At 39.0% G+C, this 20,778-nt stretch overlaps 3 protein-coding genes across 13 annotated transcripts in view; 2 read left to right on the top strand and 1 right to left on the bottom strand.

The window, feature by feature from the left end:
- The window catches only part of LOC131330049 (uncharacterized), a 58,612-nt gene that overhangs the window by 10,659 nt on the left and 27,175 nt on the right, over positions 1 to 20,778 (top strand). For 4 of the 10 annotated variants that reach the window (XM_058363532.1, XM_058363529.1, XM_058363534.1 and 1 more), the window contains one exon: positions 108 to 750. The exons of 2 other annotated variants lie outside the window; for them this stretch is intronic. In XM_058363532.1, the coding sequence (XP_058219515.1) occupies positions 108 to 178 (71 nt within the window). In that variant the 3' untranslated portion in view covers positions 179 to 750. Of the gene's footprint in view, positions 1 to 107; positions 751 to 20,778 lie in introns of those variants that run through there. 4 more of the 10 variants (XM_058363533.1, XM_058363530.1, XR_009200941.1 and 1 more) reach the window with 3 other exon arrangements.
- Positions 3,507 to 3,911, top strand: LOC131328577 (uncharacterized mitochondrial protein AtMg00860-like). The gene has a single exon (XM_058361506.1). It carries the CDS (start codon positions 3,507 to 3,509, stop codon positions 3,909 to 3,911), a length of 405 nt encoding a protein of 134 aa, XP_058217489.1.
- On the bottom strand, positions 14,264 to 19,737 carry LOC131330038 (probable LRR receptor-like serine/threonine-protein kinase At3g47570). Of its 2 annotated transcripts, XM_058363512.1 has the most exons (4): positions 19,557 to 19,632; positions 16,830 to 19,039; positions 15,109 to 15,543; positions 14,264 to 14,377 (listed from the first exon to the last, which is right to left on the bottom strand). In XM_058363512.1, exons 2-3 carry the CDS (start codon positions 18,589 to 18,591, stop codon positions 15,119 to 15,121), a joined length of 2,187 nt encoding a protein of 728 aa, XP_058219495.1. In that variant the 5' UTR covers positions 18,592 to 19,039; positions 19,557 to 19,632; the 3' UTR covers positions 14,264 to 14,377; positions 15,109 to 15,118. The 2 variants fall into 2 exon arrangements, with proteins under 2 accessions (XP_058219495.1, XP_058219494.1); XM_058363511.1 differs by having other exon boundaries at positions 16,830 to 19,737.

Below are 20,778 nucleotides of genomic sequence, written 5' to 3'. Positions count from 1 at the left end.
TGTTCAATTTACTGTCTCTGTGTGCGTGTGTGCTATGAACAATGGCAGAGGAGACTAATTGAGCCGTTAGATTCTTGAACTTTTCTATTTCATTTTTCTTACCCAAGTAATTGCAGGTTTGCCAAGACTGCTGTTTAGCACCATGGTAAAACATCCTGATGTTTCGTTGACTGATTGAGGACTCTCTTTCGGATGCATACTACCACCAAGTGCAAGCTCTCCCAGAATTGCTGATTTAGCATTGGAACACCCTGATTTAAGCGGTTAACTTTGTTGTTTCCTCCTCGGTTCTACTCAAATGCAAATCGGCCAGCCACAGTAATTGTAAGAGAAGAAAATGGGAGAACGCAGATGATGCAACGTCACGTTCTCAGTCGGAGAGTATAATTTTCTGTGAAGATGCTGTCTTTGATCAGCTCCAACCTTATTGATTCTATATCCATTTTTTGGGTCCGATGTATATTCCATTTTTTCACATTTTAGGGGATTGACATTCGAAGATGAAATGTATTTTAGTCCCCCTAGCTTTCTGGGAACTGCTTAAAAGTTGTTTTCAATTTCCCCCGTATGCAGAACTAGGGATTTTCTTTTTTGGTGTGAAATATCCTTCAAGACTTGCAATATGACACCGGGTAAGATTAGAATTAGCGTCGTTTTATGTTGTATCAGTGGCCATTAATCAGTATTTATTTGTGTTTTAGTTTGAGAAGTCACTTAATAATACCTGCGTGTGGTGTTTCGTATTCTGTATACATGGATTTAAAATATAGTCTAGAGACGCACATGGACTTTGTTTTGCTGTTTGGTTGATGGATACGTTAAGAATTAGGGCTGCTTGCGGTCCGGTTCGGTTCTGATTTCTAGGAATCCAAGGACCGAACCGTTAGTCACGGTTTTTACAAAATGAAATCCGTGTCCGTGTTACGTCCAGGCTAGTGATTAGGGATAGAATGGTAATTCTGTGTTTCCATGATTTTAGGGAGATAGTTGAGAAGTTAGTTAGGAGTGAGTGGAGGGAAATGTAAGGGAGTAGATATAAATAATGGGGAGTCCCCATATTTGGACCTGTGTAATTTTTCCAAGAAATAATACAAACTTGAATCTTTCTTCTCTGCATTTTTGTTTTCTTCTTCCCTAGCTATAACATTGGTATCAGAGCCGTACGGTCCTTGGCTAGTCTTCTCTGTGTTCACCATGGCCGATGGAACTAGAACAGTGGAGGTTCGGAAATTTGAGGAAGCACTGCGAGCGTTGAAAGAAGCCAACGAGAAACATGCGATGGAAATTGGGGAAATCAAGAGTTCTCTTAAGGACTTGGGGGATATCAAGGAATTGATTGCTGCCATGAGTGTGAAGTATGATCAGATGGCAGGACACGTCTGCGGGAAACCGCCTCAAAATCAAAATGGCGGGTTTTGCACGGATCGTCAAGAACCACCAGGGTTTTCTCAATTAGGGTTTCAAGTTCTTGGGAATAATTCTCTCAGGTCAGACCATTCCTCTCATACGCCCTTTATTTTTAATCAGAGATATGCTAAGATTGAGTTTCCTCGATTCTATGGTGAAAATCCCCATGGGTGGCTGTATAAATGCGAAAGGTATTTCGAGTATAACGCTATAGAAAATCTTGATAAAGTCAAATTGGCATCCCTGCATTTAGAAGATTCTTCGCTACAATGGTTCCAGTGGTTCGAAAACTGCCATCAATTCATTACTTGGGAATTGTTAAAAGAAGGGTTGTTATCACGATTTGGCCCAAATTCATATGAAGATGCAATGGGAGACTTAACCAAATTACGTCACATTGGTACTGTGAGAGCTTACCAATAGCAATTTGAAATCTTGGCAAATAAGACCCAAAATCTTCCTGAAACTTTCTTTGTTAGCTGCTTCATTAGTGGTCTCAAAGATGAAATCCAACCAGGAGTGTTAATGTTTCGGCCAACTTCTATCACCCAGGCAATAGGACTGGCAAAACTTCAAGAAACAAGTATTGAGGCCATTACCAAGAAAACTAGGGTGGGAACCAAAACAGAAGGAAATCATCCATCTTTTGTAAGTAGACCACCTGTGAGCAATGGAGGGTATGCCAGGAAGGAGTTTTCAAAGGAAATGGAGGAAAAGAGGGCAAAAGGGTTATGCTTCACGTGCAGTGAAAAGTATACTAAAGGGCATGTGTGCAAAAAGAAGCAACTGTATGTGTTGGAAGGTGTTGAGGATGACCAACAACTGGAGGATCAAAACCCAATTCTTGACGAAGATGAAGAGGATGGTATGGAGCAGATGCCTGGAGAAGAACCTCAGATTTCTTTGAATGCTTTAACTGGTTCAATCTCTTATAGAACCATGAGGGTCAAAGGCAATGTTAAGAAGAAGCTCATTATAATTTTGATTGATTCAGGAAGTACTCATAACTTCTTAAATCCAGAAGTGGTCAAGAGGGCTAACATAGAAATTGAGGACATTGACTCCTTACCAGTATCAGATGCTGATGGAACAAGGATGATGAGTACAGCCATGTGCAAAAAATTTCAATGGGAGATGCAAAGAACCAATTTTCAGGCTGATATGCAAATATTGCAATTGAAGGGGTGTGATATGGTCTTAGGAATTCAGTGGTTGGCAACATTGGGCCCAGTCCAGTGGGATTTTAAGAACCTTAGCATGGAATTTCACCTCAATGGTAGAAAGCATGTTTTAAGATGAGGGAAGAATGATGAGATGAAGATTGTGAGCTTTGGAAAGATGCAGAAGCTTTTGCAAAAACAGCCTCAAGGAGCCGTAGCTCAAATCTGCTTGTTGCAAGCTGACTGTAGTATGAGGGAAAAGGACACTCCACAGGACTTGGGAGTTTTACTTTCAGAATTTGCAGATGTCTTCAAGGAGCCGAAGGAACTCCCACCCCCTAGGTCACATGACCACTGCATCCCTCTCAAGCCAGGAACTGAACCAACAAATGTGAGGCCTTACAGGTATCCATACTTCCAAAAAACTAAGATTGAGAAAGAAGCAAAGGAAATGCTTTATTCTGGAATAATAAGGCCTAGTGTTAGTCCATACTCTTCACCAGTTCTTTTGGTTTAGAAAAAGGATGGCACTTGGAGGATGTGCGTGGATTATAGGGCACTTAATAATGCCACAGTTAAGGACAAATTTCCCATACCAGTCATCGATGAGCTTTTGGATGAATTATGTGGAGCAAAGTTCTTTTCTAAGTTGGATCTCCGGTTAGGTTACCACCAAATAAGGGTTCATTCTTCTGACATTGACAAAACTGCACTTAGAACTCATGATGGTCATTATGAATTCTTGGCAATGCCTTTCGGGCTTACAATGCTCCTTCTACTTTTCAAAGCCTCATGAATGAAGTCTTTAGGCCTTATTTGAGGAAATTTATTTTGGTATTTTTTGATGATATTCTGGTATACAGTCAGTCTTGGGAGGCCCATTTACAGCATTTGCAGTTCACTTTACAATTGCTGAGACAACACCAACTATTTGCTAAAATGACTAAATGTGTGTTTGGTAAAACTGAGGTAGAATATCTGGGACATTTGGTATCAGCTAAGGGCGTCTCTGCTGAACCAACAAAGTTACAAGCTATAAATTCCTGGCCAGAACCAACTAACATCAAAGAGCTGAGGGGATTTTTGGGAATCACTGGTTATTATAGGAGGTTCATCTGGAATTACAGTAAGATCTGCTCCCCACTTCATGGTTTGCTTAATAAAGATTCCTTTGTGTGGACCCCTGCGGCCACTACAGCTTTCCTCCAACTCAAAGCTGCTATGACTACAACACCAGTACTTGCTCTGCCCAACTATAGTAAGGATTTTGTTGTTGAATCTGATGCTTGTGGAACAGGATTGGGTGCTGTCCTCATGCAGGATGGGCGCCCCATAGCTTATTGAAGTAAGGGAATCTCAACAAGGGATCAAGTTCTTTCTACTTATGAAAAGGAACTGATGGCAGTGGTGCTGGCAGTATTAAAATGGAGGCATTACTTATTGGGTAGACATTTTCTCATAAGGACAGATCACCAAAGTTTGAAATACCTCTTGGAGCAAAGGGTGGGGACACCTTTTCAGCAAAAATGGGTAACCAAGTTGTTGGGTTTTGATTACACTATAGTGTACAAATGTGGTAAGGATAATCAGGCTGCTGATGCTCTGTCCAGGAGAGGGGAGTTAATCAATTCTACAGATCCCATAGCTATGATTCATGCATTGTCTTGTGTGTCTACTAGTTGGTTAGGAGAAGTTAAGCAAAGTTGGGAAACAGATGCTAACATTCAACAGTTGATCTTAGACCTTTAACAAGGCCAAACTCATGTTGGATATGCTTGGGCACATGGTATTTTAACCTACCATAGCAGACTGGTAGTTGGGGATTCTCCACTCAGAAAACAACTAATTCATGAATTCCACTCTTCAACTTTGGGAGGACATTCTGGAATAGGCAAGACAACAAAGAGATTGCACAAGACCTTCTATTGGAAGGGGCTCTAGCAAGATGTGGCACATTTTGTTTCTGAATGCTATACTTGTCAGAGGAACAAAAGTGAAAATGTGAAGTATCCAGGATTATTGCAACCCCTTCCCATTTCTGACAGGGTTTGGTCAGATATCTCAATGGATTTCATTGAGCGATTACCAGCTTCTCAAGGCCGGATGGTGATTTTTGTGGTAGTAGACAGATTGTCAAAATATGGACATTTCATGGCTCTCTCACACCCATATACAGCAAAAGATGTGGCCAAGGTATTCTTTGATCAAGTGTTTAAGTTACATGGTCTTCCTTCCACTATTGTGTTAGATAGGGATGTTGTGTTTACTAGCCATTTTTGGCATGAACTTTTTACCTTACAAGGCTGTAAACTGTGTCTTAGCACTGCTTATCATCCCCAATCGGATGGCCAAACAGAGATTTTGAACAAATGCTTGGAGAATTACCTTAGGTGTATGACTGGAGACTATCCCAGGCAGTGGGCTAAGTGGCTCCCCCTAGCTGAGTGGTGGTATAATACTACCTATCATCCAGCTACCAAGACTACTCCTTATTTTGCAGTTTATGGTCTAGAGCCTCCTGACCATACCTTTTGCATTTCCAAGTCTTCTTCAGTAGCTGAGGTGGGAAATTGGGTGAGGGAAAGGGCTGCTATCATCAAACATTTAAAGGAGCATTTGTCCCAAGCCCAACATAGGATGAAACATTATGCTGACAAGGGAAGATCCAAAAGGGAATTCACAGTGGGAGATTGGGTGTTCCTCAGACTACATGTAGAGACCCGTATTTTAGGGCCGTATTTTTTTTAAGAAATATTAAAATTATCGAGTAATGACGTAAATTGTGGAAATTTGAATAAAGGCATGGTTATAAGATTAGGGGATCAATGTGACATAATTGCAAGTACAGGGGTGAAAGTGTGATAAGTATATATGTATATGTATATGGGCGTACAGGAAAAAAACTATTTTTTTCCCCTTTTCCTTTTTTTTTCTTTCTTTCTCTCGGCTCTCTCCCTCCGAAACTCTCCCTCCACTTCTCTCCTCGATTTCATCTACTTAGAGCGTGATTCCGAACAAAGCCCAAGAATTAAAGTCATTATACGGCGCATGGGCTTTCCGAATATCCAAGAAAAATCATGATCGGACCGCGTGGGAGCTTGGTTGACTTGGTCAAAGGTTCGGGTTTTGCTCAAAACCCATGAGGTAGGGATCTCTTACTCTTGTTATGCGTTTATACGGTGTTTACGTACCTAGATCGTGCTTTGTTTCGTTGTTTGAGGTTGTTTGTTCCATTTCCGAAATTCTGCAGAACAGGGTCTCTGTTTTTGGGGTTTTACGCCTTCTTAAACTCATGATTGAATTTTGGTTCCTTCGTATGAAATAGAGTAGACTTAGAGCCCGTTCTAATGCCGCTTGAATCACCTAAAACCGTTGAGAATTGAATTAATGGTGGATTTTTGAAATCTGGTCTGCAATCTGTCTCATTTTCTGGGTTTCAGCCCACTTCGAATGGCCATAACTTTCTCATCCAATGTTCTTTTTACGCAAACTTTATCTCGGTTTGAAGGTCTTGAAATTAGCTTTTGTTTGCCACTGGAATCGTCTTGAAACTCTAACTACACAAAAAGTTATGATCGATTGAGTGGAGGTACGTCAATCTGTCGGGCAGATTCGTGTAGCCTCGGTAAACCCCTGGTTAACCACCCTTGGAGTGCAGATTTGACTAGGGTTCCTTTACATCTTTCCAAGGTCATTCAATTGCCCAACTATTGGGACTAGAATCACTCAAAAATATTAAGAACTCGATTTATGGTGATTTTTAGAAGATTGAACTGTAATCTGGAAATTTGGGCAGCGTACAGGGCTGCGGGTTTTTCATCGATTGTTATAGCTAAATGACGCTATTGGTTATGGGTCCTTATGGGTTTTAAAGATTGGTAAGTTTGTGATCTTTTGGCGTTGGTGTCAATATTTTTGGGTTTAAGATGAAAGGGAGTATGATTTATTTGGATTGAATTGAACTTAAACACTATTAGGGCATTGTATTGAGCATAAATAGAATCATTGAGTATTGTCTAAACATGTTTCCATTTGATTGAATGTTTTAGGAAGTTCGAGTCGTCACGTGGATCGAGGTGAGTGATTTAATACCTAAATCACATGGTTTTGAACTTGTTTTCCTTATCGTGCTTATTTGAACATGTTTTATAAATTGTGTACTCCATGGATACCAATGAAAGGTGGACCTATTTGTGAAATATTTGCGAATCTATTTAATGGCATTCCCAACGTCCGGTCTTGCTAGGGCACGGCTTAATGGCTAGCAAGGGTGTTTGAGGTTGGTATGTGTTTTGGGATAATGCGTAGACGTCTGGCTTATCCACTACCGGGGACGCCTGGTAGCTTTTGAATTTTGAATAGCGGAATGTGCATTATATTTGGCTTATGGTTTTGAGTTCCTTGTTTTGAAAAATTATCAAATTATTTTGCATTGTCCATGGAAGGCATGTGAGTTAAGTATTAATCATTCACACGAGCTTTGGCTTATGTAATTTTCTTTTCCACCTTTCAGGAAGCGACGCGTAGTGTGGCAGAGTGTTTACTTTTGAGATGTGTTGTATATTTGGAAAAGAAAGTTATACTTCATGATCACTTAGCTTTGTGTATGATTTGTTTAGTTTGTAAATTTGTAGGTAAGCACAGCTCTGAGAGGTTTATCCTTTTGGTTTGTAAACCTATGTAAGACTTTGGTTTGTTATCAATAAAAGTTAACTTTTGCTTCCGCTGTTATGTTTAGCCCCTTTTGATCATCGCTTGCTTAGATGATATTTGATTTGTGATTTGGCCTTAGTGAGAAATCACTGGCATTTGTCATGATTACGACCTCAAGGGGCGGGTCAGGGTCGTGACACTACAACCCTACAAGCAAGTTACAGTGGCTTTGCACAAAAATATGAAGCTAGCCTCACGATTTTATGGCCCATATCAGGTGTTGGAAAGGGTTGGTACAGTGGCTTATAGGTTGAACTTACCAGCAGCTGCCAAAATTCACCCCGTATTTCACATATCCTTGCTCAAAAAGAAACTTGGGGCTAATGTGGTAGCTCAAACTACTCTTCCACCAATTGGTCCAGAAGGGGCTTTGCAACTGGAACCTGTGGCAGTCTTGGAAAGGAGAATGGTTAAAAGGGGAAATAAGGCTGCGGTCCAGTGGTTGGTACAGTGGATGAACTCGTTTCCAGAAGATGCTACGTGGGTTGATCATTCAGAGATTGAAGCAAAGTATCCCCATTTCCAGCCTTGAGGACAAGGCTGTTTTCAAGCAGCAGGGAATGTTACGTCCAGGCTAGTAATTAGGGATAGAATGGTAATTCTGTGTTTCCATGATTTTAGGGAGATAGATGAGAAGTTAGTTAGGAGTGAGTGGAGGGAAATGTAAGGGAGTGGATATAAATAATGGGGAGTCCCCATATTTGGACGTGTGTAATTTTTCCAAGAAATAATACAAACTTGAATCTTTCTTCTCTGCATTTCTGTTTTCTTCTTCCCTAGCTATAACAGTCCGGACCAAAAGTTCTACGGTCCGGTTCCAATCCGATCCGTGACTCGCGAATCGGTTACGGTTTGTCCACGGATTTTAGCAAAAATAAATCTCAAGCATACATCCCACAATAAAAAGAGAAGAAGGTGACATTCAGAATTAAGTTTAACACCACCAGAAAGTACTTGTTACATAAACCACCAAAGGCTTACTTTAGAAATCAAATTCAAAAAAATCTAAAACACTAGTAGGATTGTCTCATTATAGTACATTACATAATATAAAAGAGTCGGAAAAAAAACGAACTACTGATACTCAACTAGGGTTACCCGTAATTTATATGAAAAAACTACATTTACTCCTTATATTTTATGTTCATTTACACTATATCCCATTATTAAGATAAAATACTAAAATTGGTGGAAAAAATTATTAACATTACTAACAATTTATTATATAAATACACACACATATATATATTATTTATATAAAATAAATATCTCACAGTCCGGTTCGGTTAATCCATGGTTTCATAATGAAAATCCGTGGACCGAACCGCGAGTCATGGTTTTCTAATTTTTCAATTCGTGTCCGGACCATTAATCCACGGACAAAACCAAAAGGTACGGATCGGTTCGGTCCGGACCGGTTTTACGGTTCATCGCATTCTGTTGAACATATGGTTTATGATAGAGCAGAACAACAAAAAGGAGCGCAGTTGGTATCATCCACTGCCTTCCTTAGTGGAGGCTTGGTTTCGAGCTCCATGAGAGGTGGTTGGTTGGGGTTCTGGGCAGCCACTGGACCTCTTGTAGGCTAACTTACTAATTTTCCGCTAACTCTTGATGTATATTGCTTCGTTCGCTCCGATGATAATAATAATGCGGAATAATACCCCAAGCGTAGGGCTTAACACGTCGGTTGAAGCATAATAAACCGGAAATCCGGGATCGTACCCAAGGGAAATATTATATGGCTTGGTCGGATTTGTAGATGCAAGTAAGGGCTTTCGGCCTTTAGACGGCCAACTTTGTTTTACTTTGAAAGGTGGAAATAAAAGGGCTAAATTAAAGCGAATTAACTAGGGAAAAGATAGGCTAGGTCTAGGAATTATTAACACCCAAGACTCGAGCTAAACTACACTCTTCACCCAATTACACAATTTAAGATACTTGATTAAAGTTCTCAAGTCGGAAAATCGAATGATTTGAGAACCAAGCTAGCTCTAGAATTCATTTGACAAATACCTCGTGCGAAAGAGCTCTAAGCATCTTATGTGGTGGGTAGTCGACGCTCCCACCTACACAAGATCAAAGAGGTTAACACCTCGGTGATTTATCAAACAAACCCGAACCCCACATCAATTTTCAAATCAAAGTTTGAAGCTTTATTGGGTGTAAAATGCAATTTTCGCCCGGGCCATGAGATGCTAATCATCCCATGACCTAACCCTTGAAACTACTCACCCATATCTAGAGAGATAGGAGCAAGCAAAAATCTAGCTACCATAATGAAATAACAAGACTTGAATTAAACTAGAGACTAAGATAGATCGGGAGAAAATAAACAACTTTAATTAAGGCAACAATAACAAAAATTAACAACTAAGGGCAGAAAATTAAAATATAAGTGCTGGAAAAATGAAGAACAGCAAGAACAATTCAAAATGCAAATTGAATCTAATTCTAGATCTAAAATTAGGTAAGCAAATCTAAGTCTACTTGTTTGTACAAAATAATGACAAAGGCTTTTATACTCCGAAGGTCCGCGCCTGGAATATTCCCAAGATGCTCAGAAAATCCGCTCTTAAGCCCCTCGGCATCGATGGCAACGGCCTTAGAATGCTCTACTATGGGGTTCGGCATCGATGGAAGATGATTTGTCCCATCGCTGCCGAAGTGGTTAAGGGGTATTTGCCACTAAGGGGCTCGGCATCGATGGGATGTAAAAGTTTACATCGCTGCCGAGGCCAATAGTGGGTCATTGCCTTGGCCGCCTTCCTCTTGCTCGGGCAAATCTGCTTCTTGCTCGGGCAATGATGGGTTCTGCTCGGGCAACTCTGCCTCTGCCTTGGCCATCGGGTTTCTGCTCGGGCAAATGAGTTCCTGCCTTGGCAACTTCAACTTCTGCTCTGGCCATCGGGCTTCTGCTCGGGCAAATCTGCTTCGGCTCGGGCGATGACAGGTTCCGCCTTGGCAAGTCAACTTCTGCTCGGGCAAAACCTTGTCTAGTGCAACGAAAGCTCCCTTTTTGGCGATTTACCTACAAAATAGGACTAGACACTATACGAGCAAACAACGTTAATAATAACTAATAAGTAACTAAATTTAACTAAAACTAAATACTAGCGCACCCTGCATTACATTCTCGGGTGCTTATCATATATAATATTGGTAAAAAAAAAAAAAAAAAAATATAGTTTGGATAGTTTTAAGGGAAAATTTCAAAAAAGCCCCTAAACCTTCAGCTGATTTGCAAAAAATACCTGAATTTTAATTAATGACAAAAAGACACATGAACTTATCATTCCGTTAACAATTAGGCTGCCGTTGTCCAATTCCGTCAATTTGTAACGGATGGAGCTAACGGAAGGCGTTAATCTTCTTTTTTTGGCTTTTACTTTCAAAAATTACTTTTTGAACTCTTTCTTTTTATAGTAGTAAATAAATATACAATAATTTTTTTTCTATTTATCAAGAATTACTTTAACCCTATTTTTTACTATTTACAAAAATAACTTTATGCCATTTTTTTCCCTTCAAATTTTACCTACCCACCCCCCCCCCCCCCCCCCCCCCCCCCTCTCTCTCTCTTTTAGAAATTCGACCACACACTACTAATCAACCCCATAACCAACTGCCAATGCCCTAACCCCAATTTCAAAAATTCGAAATTACTTTTAATCTCTTTTTTTTTTTAATTTTTACTTGTAAAAATTACTTTTAACTCTTTTTTAGTTGTAAATAAATATACAATAAAGTTCCACTTTTCACTATTTCTTAAAAATTACTTTAACCCCCATTTTTACTTTCAAATTACACCCCCACCCCCGCTCTCTCTCTCTCTCTCTCTCTCCCAAAATTAGGATAGTGCTTTGGTCACGCCCTCGACTTTCAATATAAATAACAATACCTTTTGAAATACAAATCCTCACAGTAGTACATACGATACCCTAAAATACAATATTGTTCCCGAATCCTCAAACTTGTCTACAATTATAATGTTTCAAACTAAGGCATTCCAGTACAGTACAATACAATTTATTTTACACACATATAGATAAATCCTAAAAATAACTTTTTAAAATAAGACGCCAGTCATGCACTCCATGCACTTCAAATCATTGCCCCTGTATTGTACCTTAAATGATAATAGGTTTGAGCAAATACGTGCCCAGTACAGAAATCCTTACACACGCTATATGAATACGCGATGAGATATGCACTAGAAATGAATGAGTTTCAATGAACAAACGTGAGCAACAAAGATTTACCACAATAGACAAACGGACATTGACTTCAACATTCTAAGCATCTCATCGAGATTCCTATCAAGCACATGTCAAACTAGAAGCTGTACTAAGTTCACATCAAACTGAACAAATCTATAATAGATTCTCAACCACTTCATTTACTTCATGCGTGAACACCACAATCTATCTCAATTTCACATTACTGATTATCAATCTATTTCCTTTAAAACTTTCCTTTTGATTGCAAAATGATTTGTGAAAACAAAACCAGACCAATACGAGTCAAGCTCCATGATTCGAGCTTGAATACCAGAATCCGTTGATTTGTGCCCAAATACTGGAAACTGTCGATTCACTCAGGAATGCTGGAGGATTTTATATATCAAAAATCCTTTTTCCAAAACCCAAAATCCTTTTTTGTCAAAATCTTGATAAAATCATTCATTTGTCCCTTCCTCAATAAACAAACACCAATTTATATTTCATAATTCGTTGGTTAGCGGAATCGCACCTCGCATAACCGTCTGTTCATTACATCATAAATTGTTGGTTAGCGGAATTGCACATTGCATAATCGTCTGTTTGTTGTATCGTAAATTACTGGTTAGCGGAAACGCACATCGCATAACCGTCTGTTCGTTTTCAGCCTGATCATCTCACTTTTTCGGCCGTCCTACTGAATGGTGATACCCGTGTATCCAATCTCACTATATCCATACGTCAATTGATCACTCATAACTCAAAGCATTCCAAACAATCAACCATATCATAACATTGGCGAATAAATAAATACACTCCTTACCCCATGTATATCACAATACCCCAAGGAACTTATTACCCATAACAACTCTATGACATACGACATACTAGTATAGAAACTTAGATCTCATGGAACGAACACCTATGGAGTTGGAGGATAAGCGAATCATGAGGACACGAATTTCTATGATACCTTTCAATTCACTCGGTCGGCTCACCTCTACCAATCATACTTAATTAGCACAACACTTCGTAAAGCCTACTGTACTCCTAAACAATTATACGATACATTTTCCATTTACAATGGTACTACGATTACGTCCAACGAGCGTCTCGGGAACAGGAACGATCAACGAATCCTTACTCGATAAACAACCAAGCTTCGAGATGGTTTATAGGTGTTTTAGAGGTGTTAGAAGTGATTGAGGGTCAAAACAATGGAGTTTGGAGGTGTTAGAAGTGATTGAGGGTCAAAACAATGGAGTTTGGAATAAAACAGCAAAATTTGTCCCTAAGCCTATTTGTATCGATACTAGCCAAACTACTATCGATACAAATGGGCTTCGAAACGTTCCAGAGATTCTGGTATCGATACTGAGCAGAGTAGTATCGATACAGATGCCTGTTCAAGCAGATTTTCTACAAATCTCAAGGATTTCAACAACAACAACAACAACGGCAACCATAGGCACGATTTAAGGTACAAAATCAACTCATAAACATATAGAGTGTGTAAGAAATCCCTACCTCAATCCAAAGATCGAAACCCAAAGAGATTGATCAAGCCCTAACTCTAAAGTCGTCACCGAGAGGAGTACGCCTACTTTGAGCTCAATCTGGCACAACCAATGCTCCAAAACGCGTAAAGAAGAAGGATTGAAGGTCGGTTTGAATGGGCTTTGAGTTGTTTTGGTGAAATTTGGGTAAAGGAGTGAGAGAGAGAAAGAGAGCCAAGAGATCGAGGGAGAGAGATCGGGAGTTAGAGAGAGAGAGAGAGAGTGGGATTGGGGATTTTAATCCCCCCCAACACACACACACACACACACACAAACACACACACATTTACTAGGACACATACTAATCACACTTGCACTCCATCCACTTTCAATCCTTATCATTTAAGTTCCAAATCAAATAAATCCAACAAATTTTACATTTTCCTCATTTATTCCATATTTTAACATTAATAAATCCTTTAAACGATTTTCGAAAATTCAGGTCTCTACAGCTTTGGCGGTTGGAAGTAAATAGTAATTTCGAATTTTTTGAAATTGGGCTAAGGCTTTGACGGGTATTGTTGTAAACAGTAAAAAATACGAGTAGTTTGTAATTTTTTGCTGCTGCTTCGGGAGTGCAGTACTTGTGTGTGTGTGTGTGTGTGTTTTTTTTAAGGTTTTGTTTGTTTTTTAATTGTTTTGAGGATTCCATTGCAGCCTATGTTTTCAGATCCGTGCCTTATAATTAAGACACAATCAACAATGCTACTTGTACATATTTTTGTGTACATATCATGCACATATATTTTTGTGGGACCCATATTGAGGTTCCATAAAATGATCTGATCACTCATCTTTTTTAAAAATATTTTTTGGAGGGCTCCTATAAAAAATAAGCTTCAACGGATATCAGTAAGAGCTTTCTCAGAAATCGTAGGGCAAAACGGAATGATTCACCCTACAATTTCAGAGAAAGCCCTTACCGCTATCCGTTGGAGTTGATTTTTTACGGGAATTCTCAAAAAATATTTTAAAAAAAATGAGCTGTTTGGATTATTTGGTAGGACCCCGATATGAACCCTACAAAAATGTATGTATATGATATGTGCACAAAAATTTGTGTGGAAATCATTATTGTTGCTCATAAGCTATTGGAGTCCACTTGACATGACATATAAGTCTTATAGTACATTTAAATGAAAAAATTCTCATGCTTGAAACAAACAAAAAACACCAGAGGAACATAAACATGAAAAAAAAAAACCCACAGAAATTAAACAACAAACTAGCATCTGTATTAATGCATACAAAAAAGAAATATGGAGTATCACAAAGTTGTGGTCGGAATAGATTCCTTCAAGACCCACCAAACCTCAAGAACCTACAAGGGAAGAAGGAAAATTAGTTATTGAAGAAGTTTGATGAGAGAAGATAATCACTTACAGAATATATAGCTTTAGTTGAAGATGCGGCAGCTTGGAAAATGGGTTGGTTTTGTGCACATAATTGAATATATACATAAAAGCGCTAGCATATACACCAATTTTCTGTAAAAGAAAGAAGGATAAAGGAACACATCCACATCCTCCAATTGATGATAGTTGCAGAGGTTATTCAAGAACATGCCTCATTGAAGTTAATTATGAAAGTAAGGTTTGTTTATCCTGAGAATTGGAATGTGGCGTTAGAGTTCCAACTTTGTTGTCTCTTCACTATTGTTTTCAAAAAGAGAAATGCTAGGTGCAAAGAAAATATGCAAAGAAAATACCCTTAAAGTGTACATGAACGGCTCAGATTCACTGCACAGTGAATCTGAGCCGTTCATGTACACTTTAAGGGTATTTTCTTTGTCAATTTTCTTTGTCCCTAGCACTCCTCGAAATGGAAATCCTACGTTTTGTTCATAGCTGCAGACCACGTGAGAGCTAGTATTAATTTGAATTGACGAAAAGAGGAGATGAAAACATTATGGTTGTTAGGAACCTGGGTGAAGTTGAACGAAACTAAAATGTTTATGTAAGTAATAAGCAACAGCTGAAACAACCGATGTTTTGTTGGCGAGTGCAGATTTTTTTTCTCTAGTAGTTATTGGAATGTATAAGGGGTTCAAACCTGCACATGATCAAGCTGCAATTCTAGCTCTCATTCTTCCGTGCACTCCAACTCCGAGAAAAGTGTTCTTAATCACATGCAACTGAGTAACTGTTTCTTTGATATCCGGTCGATCTCTTGGTAGTTCTTTTGAACAAGCTATTCCCACTTTAAGAATTGAAGTCAAGCACTCCTGAACTTCGTGAAAGCAAGCCGGGCTTTGATTCTGAGAGCTGTTGCTTGAGCTTGCCTCTCCCATTACCACTTGTTGAAACAGTGTTGGATCAACAATGTTTGCTACTTGTTCAGCCATAGCCATCTCAACAAAGTTGTGGAGAGTCAGACTACCCGTGAACATGGTATCTGTTGGTCTCTTCCCTGTAACCATCTCCAATAATAGAATACCGAAACTGTACATATCACCCGACGTTGATACTTGATTTCCCATGCCATACTCTACAATTCATCCATCATATAGATAAAGAAATATTACAAATTAATCTGCTTGATAGTGAGCCTCTCAAGGAATAGTAAAGAAACATCTGCAAATATCTCTTCTTTGCTGGAATAACGACATTTGGTTCTGCTTGTGTCATTTGAAGTGCCTAATTTGAATTACGCTTTCACTTCGATTTTGTTTGGGTAAATGTAGATTCCATTGAAAAGCCTTAACCAGACGTATAACAAAAGCCAAGGGTTATACCCGTGCATACAAGAAGGAACCCTTAATTATCAGAGCATCAAAACAAAGAGAACTGGGATCTAAATTCTTTTTAGTAGCTATTACCTAACCATAGCCCCTTAATTATCTGGTTCGGTTGTGGGTTCTTGGAAACTTGGCTCTCCTTTGGAATGACTCGGTCCGCCTCCGGTTGGGTCTGTGGTACTCACGTAATAAAAAAATTAAAAAGTCTATCTCCATTGTGATACTTTCTGGAAAAAGAAAGATAGTAACAGAAACCTAGGTAGACTGTGTTTTTTGAATGCTGGTTAATACTACCAAGTAAGCTATTATAATTTCTTGACGTTAGCACGTGGCCCATTTGTAGTGAAAATATTCCCTAACCCAAATGAATTACGAACTGCACGAAAGACGATAGAAAAACGGCGCTGCTATTCGCAGCCCTTTATTTACTCCCATAGCCCGTTAAAAATTTCCAATTATACTCGACAGTTAGTTACAGAAATTGAGATATATTTTCAGCATCCAATTACCGAAATATAATATTTTTTTCAACAGATGTTTACCGAAAATGCATGTTCGGCAGTTGTTTACCGAAAGTTGAACATATTTTCGACATGTAGTTACCGAAATATAATCTTGTTTTCAACAGCAATTTACCGAAATGTTATTTATGATTTTCAACAACCATTTACCGAAATGTAATGGGCTGCGGGAGAAAATAAAAGGCTGCGAATAGCGGCGCCTAGAAAAATGTTTACAAAATACTCCCGAATAAAAAATGTGAGTACATCATGTAAAGAAACCATTAAAGTTAAGAAATTTTGAAAGCAATAACAATGAGAAAAGAAACAATCTTGAAACTTAAAGCTTTATGCTTAACTCAACTGCATGTAATACTTTTGAAGCAAGATGATGCAGTGAGAAGTAAAACAGAAGAACCAGCAGCTTCATTTCTGTATATGGGTTACCAGACTCAAAGGAGAAGTGAATTAAATCTAAAAACCGTTTGAAACGAAGGAGAAAAGAAACACAAAATGAGTCTCAGGGGTACATTTACCTGGAGTTGCATAACCGGATGACCCTCGTAAGCCAATAGAACTTGATTGATTTGCAGAAGAAATACGTGTCACATCTACAAGGAATCTTGCTAACCCAAAATCACCTACATGTCCAACCATATCATCGTCAAGAAGAACGTTGCTCGGTTTCAAGTCACAGTGAACTATTGGTTCTGAGCAATGGTGGTGAAGATAAAAAAGTGCAGAAGCGACGTCAAATGCAATATTTAACCTCTGTAGAAGGTTTAAACTCCGCGACTTGTCGTGAGCATCATCTTCTTTCTCATTTGGATGCAACCACTCCTCTAGGCTCCCATTGATCATGAACTCGTAAACCAGAGCTTTGAAATCATTACCTTTATAGTCAACGCTTGAACATGCCGTGATCACATTTACAAGATTCCGATGCCTAATGCTCCTTAAGGCCTTACACTCAGCAATGAAACTCTTGGCAGCTCCCCGGAATTGAAGGTTTAATATCTTCACAGCAACTAGTTTTTCACCATGATCAAGATCAAGAAATCCTTTGTACACCGAACCAAAACTACCCATGCCGATTAGATTGGTTGGAGAGAACCCATTGGTTGCTTTAACTAGACTCCCATAGGACAACTTAGCAAATGAGTGGCCAAAAAATTTAAAAGATGGTACCTCTGTTCTCTTTTTAAACCAACGAAGATGCACGAAGTACATCATCACTAATAGACATACAAGCCCAAAAGACGATGGGAGTACCAATTTCACAACTTGAGTAAATTTCTTCCTTGGGAATCCCTTGGATTGGCAACTACGCAGTTGTAAATCTGGTATACCACCACAAAGCTTCTTGTTTCCCTCAATAGAAATAGCTGCTGCAATCTTAAATATGCCTTGTTTTGGTACCACTCCCTCAAAATCATTGAATGATATATTTAATTTTTTTAAGAAAATAAATATCTCGAAATAGTTTGGGATTTTTCCTGAGAAATCATTCATAGAAATGTCTAGTTCCTCCAAGCCTCTCAATTCACTCAAAGTTGATGGAACAACTCCCCAGAACTTGTCGTTCAAATTAAGCGATTCCAATTTCGCACAGCTACCAAGGGCGCTTGGAATATTCCCAACCAACATATTGTTAGAAACATTTAGTGTTTCAAGATTTTTTAAAACCCCGATTTCCACAGGGATGACACCAGTCAAGTTGTTATGAGATAGGTCTAGATTTATCAGTGATGAGAGACTAACAACTTGTTTGGGTATAGTGCCACTAAGACTGTTTTCAGCGAGTACAAGCTTCAATAACATCTGGCATTTGCTCAGACTTGATGGGATGCTTTCGTGAAGATTATTTTTTGATATATCCAGAGTTAGTAACAAGGATAAATTTCCGAAAGAAGACGGGATGTCACCGGAGAATCTATTTCCTCCAAGCAACAATTCATGCAAGTTTTGAAGTTTCCCGAAATCAACAGGAATGTTACCTGTCAAATGGTTGTTTCCTATGTCGAATAGCTCCAAATTGACCAGATTCACTATCCCTCTTGGGATGCTCCCGTACATGGTATTGTCGTGCAAGTCTACATACCTAAACCCAATGGAGAAATTAGTAATTACTTCCGGAAACACACCTCCAAAACCGTTGTCTGCCAGTTCCAACCATCCCAAATTGGTGGCATTGATCAAAGGGGAGAGAAAGCTCAAGTCATCTGCTTCCCCTATTCCTAGATGATTATAAGAAGCACCTAACCACCGAAGATTACGCAGATTAACCAAAGAAGGCATTTTCCCAGTAAAATTGTTGGTTTTCACCCCAAGGTTATATAGGTTGGTGGCATTCGATATTGAACTAGGAATGGATCCAGTCAAAGAGTTATAACAAACTCCAAGGAACTGGAGATTACGAAGTGAAGTTCCTTGGTTTGAGGGAAGAGTCCCATGGATTTGGTTGTTTCCGATATCGAAGCTCGTAATGGAAGAGATATTAAATAATGAGGAAGGAATCGTACCGACCAACCTGTTATCCGCTGACGCAAAAGCTTCCAAGTTTGTCAATCGGCCTAGATCATCAGGTATATTCCCACCAAAATTATTTTCGGATATATAGAGGATCGCCAGAGATGATAGATTACCAATAGTTGCAGGCACACCTCCTGTTAGATTGTTTTGTGCAATATACAATCTCTGGAGTTTGGATAGGCGACCGAGCTCCGTTGGAATTTTTCCCGTTAGCCTGTTTAGAGTAAACTCGAGGGAGATAAGACTAGAGCAACGAGATATATTGGCTGGAATTTCACCGGTAGCTAAATTATTATACAGTGACATGAATTTTAGTTTGTGTAAGCGGCCGAGTTCTTGGGGGATGTCATGACTCAAGCTATTGTTTTGTAACCGTAACCACATAAGGAAGCTTAAATTTCCAATGTGTGGAGAAATGGGCCCTGATAGTTTGCCATTCGAAAGGATTAACTCAGTGACCCTCTGGTGCCGGCGGCCACACGTTACACCAACCCATTGGCAGAAGTGGATGGATTCATTCCAAGAATTTAGTATCCCGAGGGGATCGCCGGTGATTTCCACCTTGAATGCTAGTAAGGCTAGCCGATCAGTCTCGTTCCCGCCGTGCACAGAGTCGGGTACTGAACCCCAAAGCAAGAAAACAACAATAGGCATGAAAAGAAAAAATGAAGGCGGCAACGACAGGGCCATGTGTTGTTCAGGTATGTGGCGGAGCAAATTTCGCTGCTTACTTTGTTTTGAATCTGAAGAAGAGACTGGTGCAAGGAAATTGAAAGTAAATGCTGAAATTTTGGAGGAACAACTTTTCCAAAGTTAAAATCGATTAAGTCTGCTTTCATTCTCCCAATTATATATTCCTTCTGTTCCAATTTGTTTGTCCATTTTTTTATTCTAGCTTGTCCCAAAATGTTTGTTTGGTTCGAGAAATTCATAGACTAAAAGCTATGAAATTCCAGATAAATGTGCACATTGCATTTTGTCCAAGATAAATTCTATATAAAGGTGTTTAGATATGTCATTGATCGGTATTCCATGAACATGATTCTTCTCGAACTCGAAGAACTTGACAAGCTTTACAAAATGAACATTTCTGATCATTGTTGTGAGCCCGAGATTGATCCACGAAATTCAAAAGTGGACCAAACTGTATGGGATTCGTACTGGACTGACTAGACTTAAGTCCTTGATGACTGGTTTCCATTGTGAGATGAGGGAAGCAAGAAAACATTTAGTAAAGTCAGTCCAAGTCTGTATTTTTATTATTTTTTTTTGCATTCATGAGATGGTTTTGAACAAAAATTGTTTATTGCGTAGGAAACTAAGATTATTATTTTTATATAAAATATGGTGACTTTTACAGGACAAGTTTTAAAGAAAAATTAATCATAGTGGAAAAGTTAGAGATGGGAGTCCCAGAGTTTTCTTACAAACCGAAAAAAAAAAAAAAAACCCAAACGTTTTCATACTTTGTTTACCTTTCCTCACAACTCTACTGTGTTAGGAATTGAACTAAACGTTCAATCCAAAACGTCCCTACGGATCTTGGAAACCATGACCAAATAAATCAAATAACAAAACGAAACAGTGCATAATGAATAGAAAAGAAAGAACACACAGATTTACACGGAAATTAATGGAGCACAAGTTTTCTCTCGTGTCTCTAAGAACAGTTTTCTCTTGCGTACCTCTTTATTTTCTCTGAAAACTCTCTTAACCCTAATTACAAGCTAATTAATTGCGTTACAAATATGTATGGCCAATGGCCAAAAATGCCCCTGGCGAAACACGAAAATGCCGTTTTTGTTGCAATTCATTGTGCGGCACCACCGGGCTCCAGCGTTGCTCAAGGTTGTCTGCATACCCAACGCAGCGGCCTAGATTAAGGTGCGTATAATTGGCCCTTGGTTACTTGCCAACTCCACCTATAAGATTAGTTGTGTTTGATTGATGAGC

This window comes from Rhododendron vialii, chromosome 6a (assembly GCF_030253575.1).
Source record: "Rhododendron vialii isolate Sample 1 chromosome 6a, ASM3025357v1".
In the NCBI taxonomy this organism is placed as follows: Eukaryota; Viridiplantae; Streptophyta; class Magnoliopsida; order Ericales; family Ericaceae; genus Rhododendron; species Rhododendron vialii.
Note: the sequence above shows the minus strand (reverse complement) of the source record. Positions and strands in the feature narration are given on the sequence as shown.

Bases quoted from the DNA above. Each gene is read 5' to 3' on its own strand.
- LOC131328577 (XM_058361506.1), top strand. From the start codon at position 3,507: ATGACTAAATGTGTGTTTGGTAAAACTGAGGTAGAATATCTGGGACAT.
- LOC131330038 (XM_058363511.1), bottom strand. From the start codon at position 19,515: ATGGCCCTGTCGTTGCCGCCTTCATTTTTTCTTTTCATGCCTATTGTT. The intron at 15,544-16,829 runs GTAAATGTACCC...GATGAATTGTAG, and splicing joins ATCCGGTTATGCAACTCCAG to AGTATGGCATGGGAAATCAA.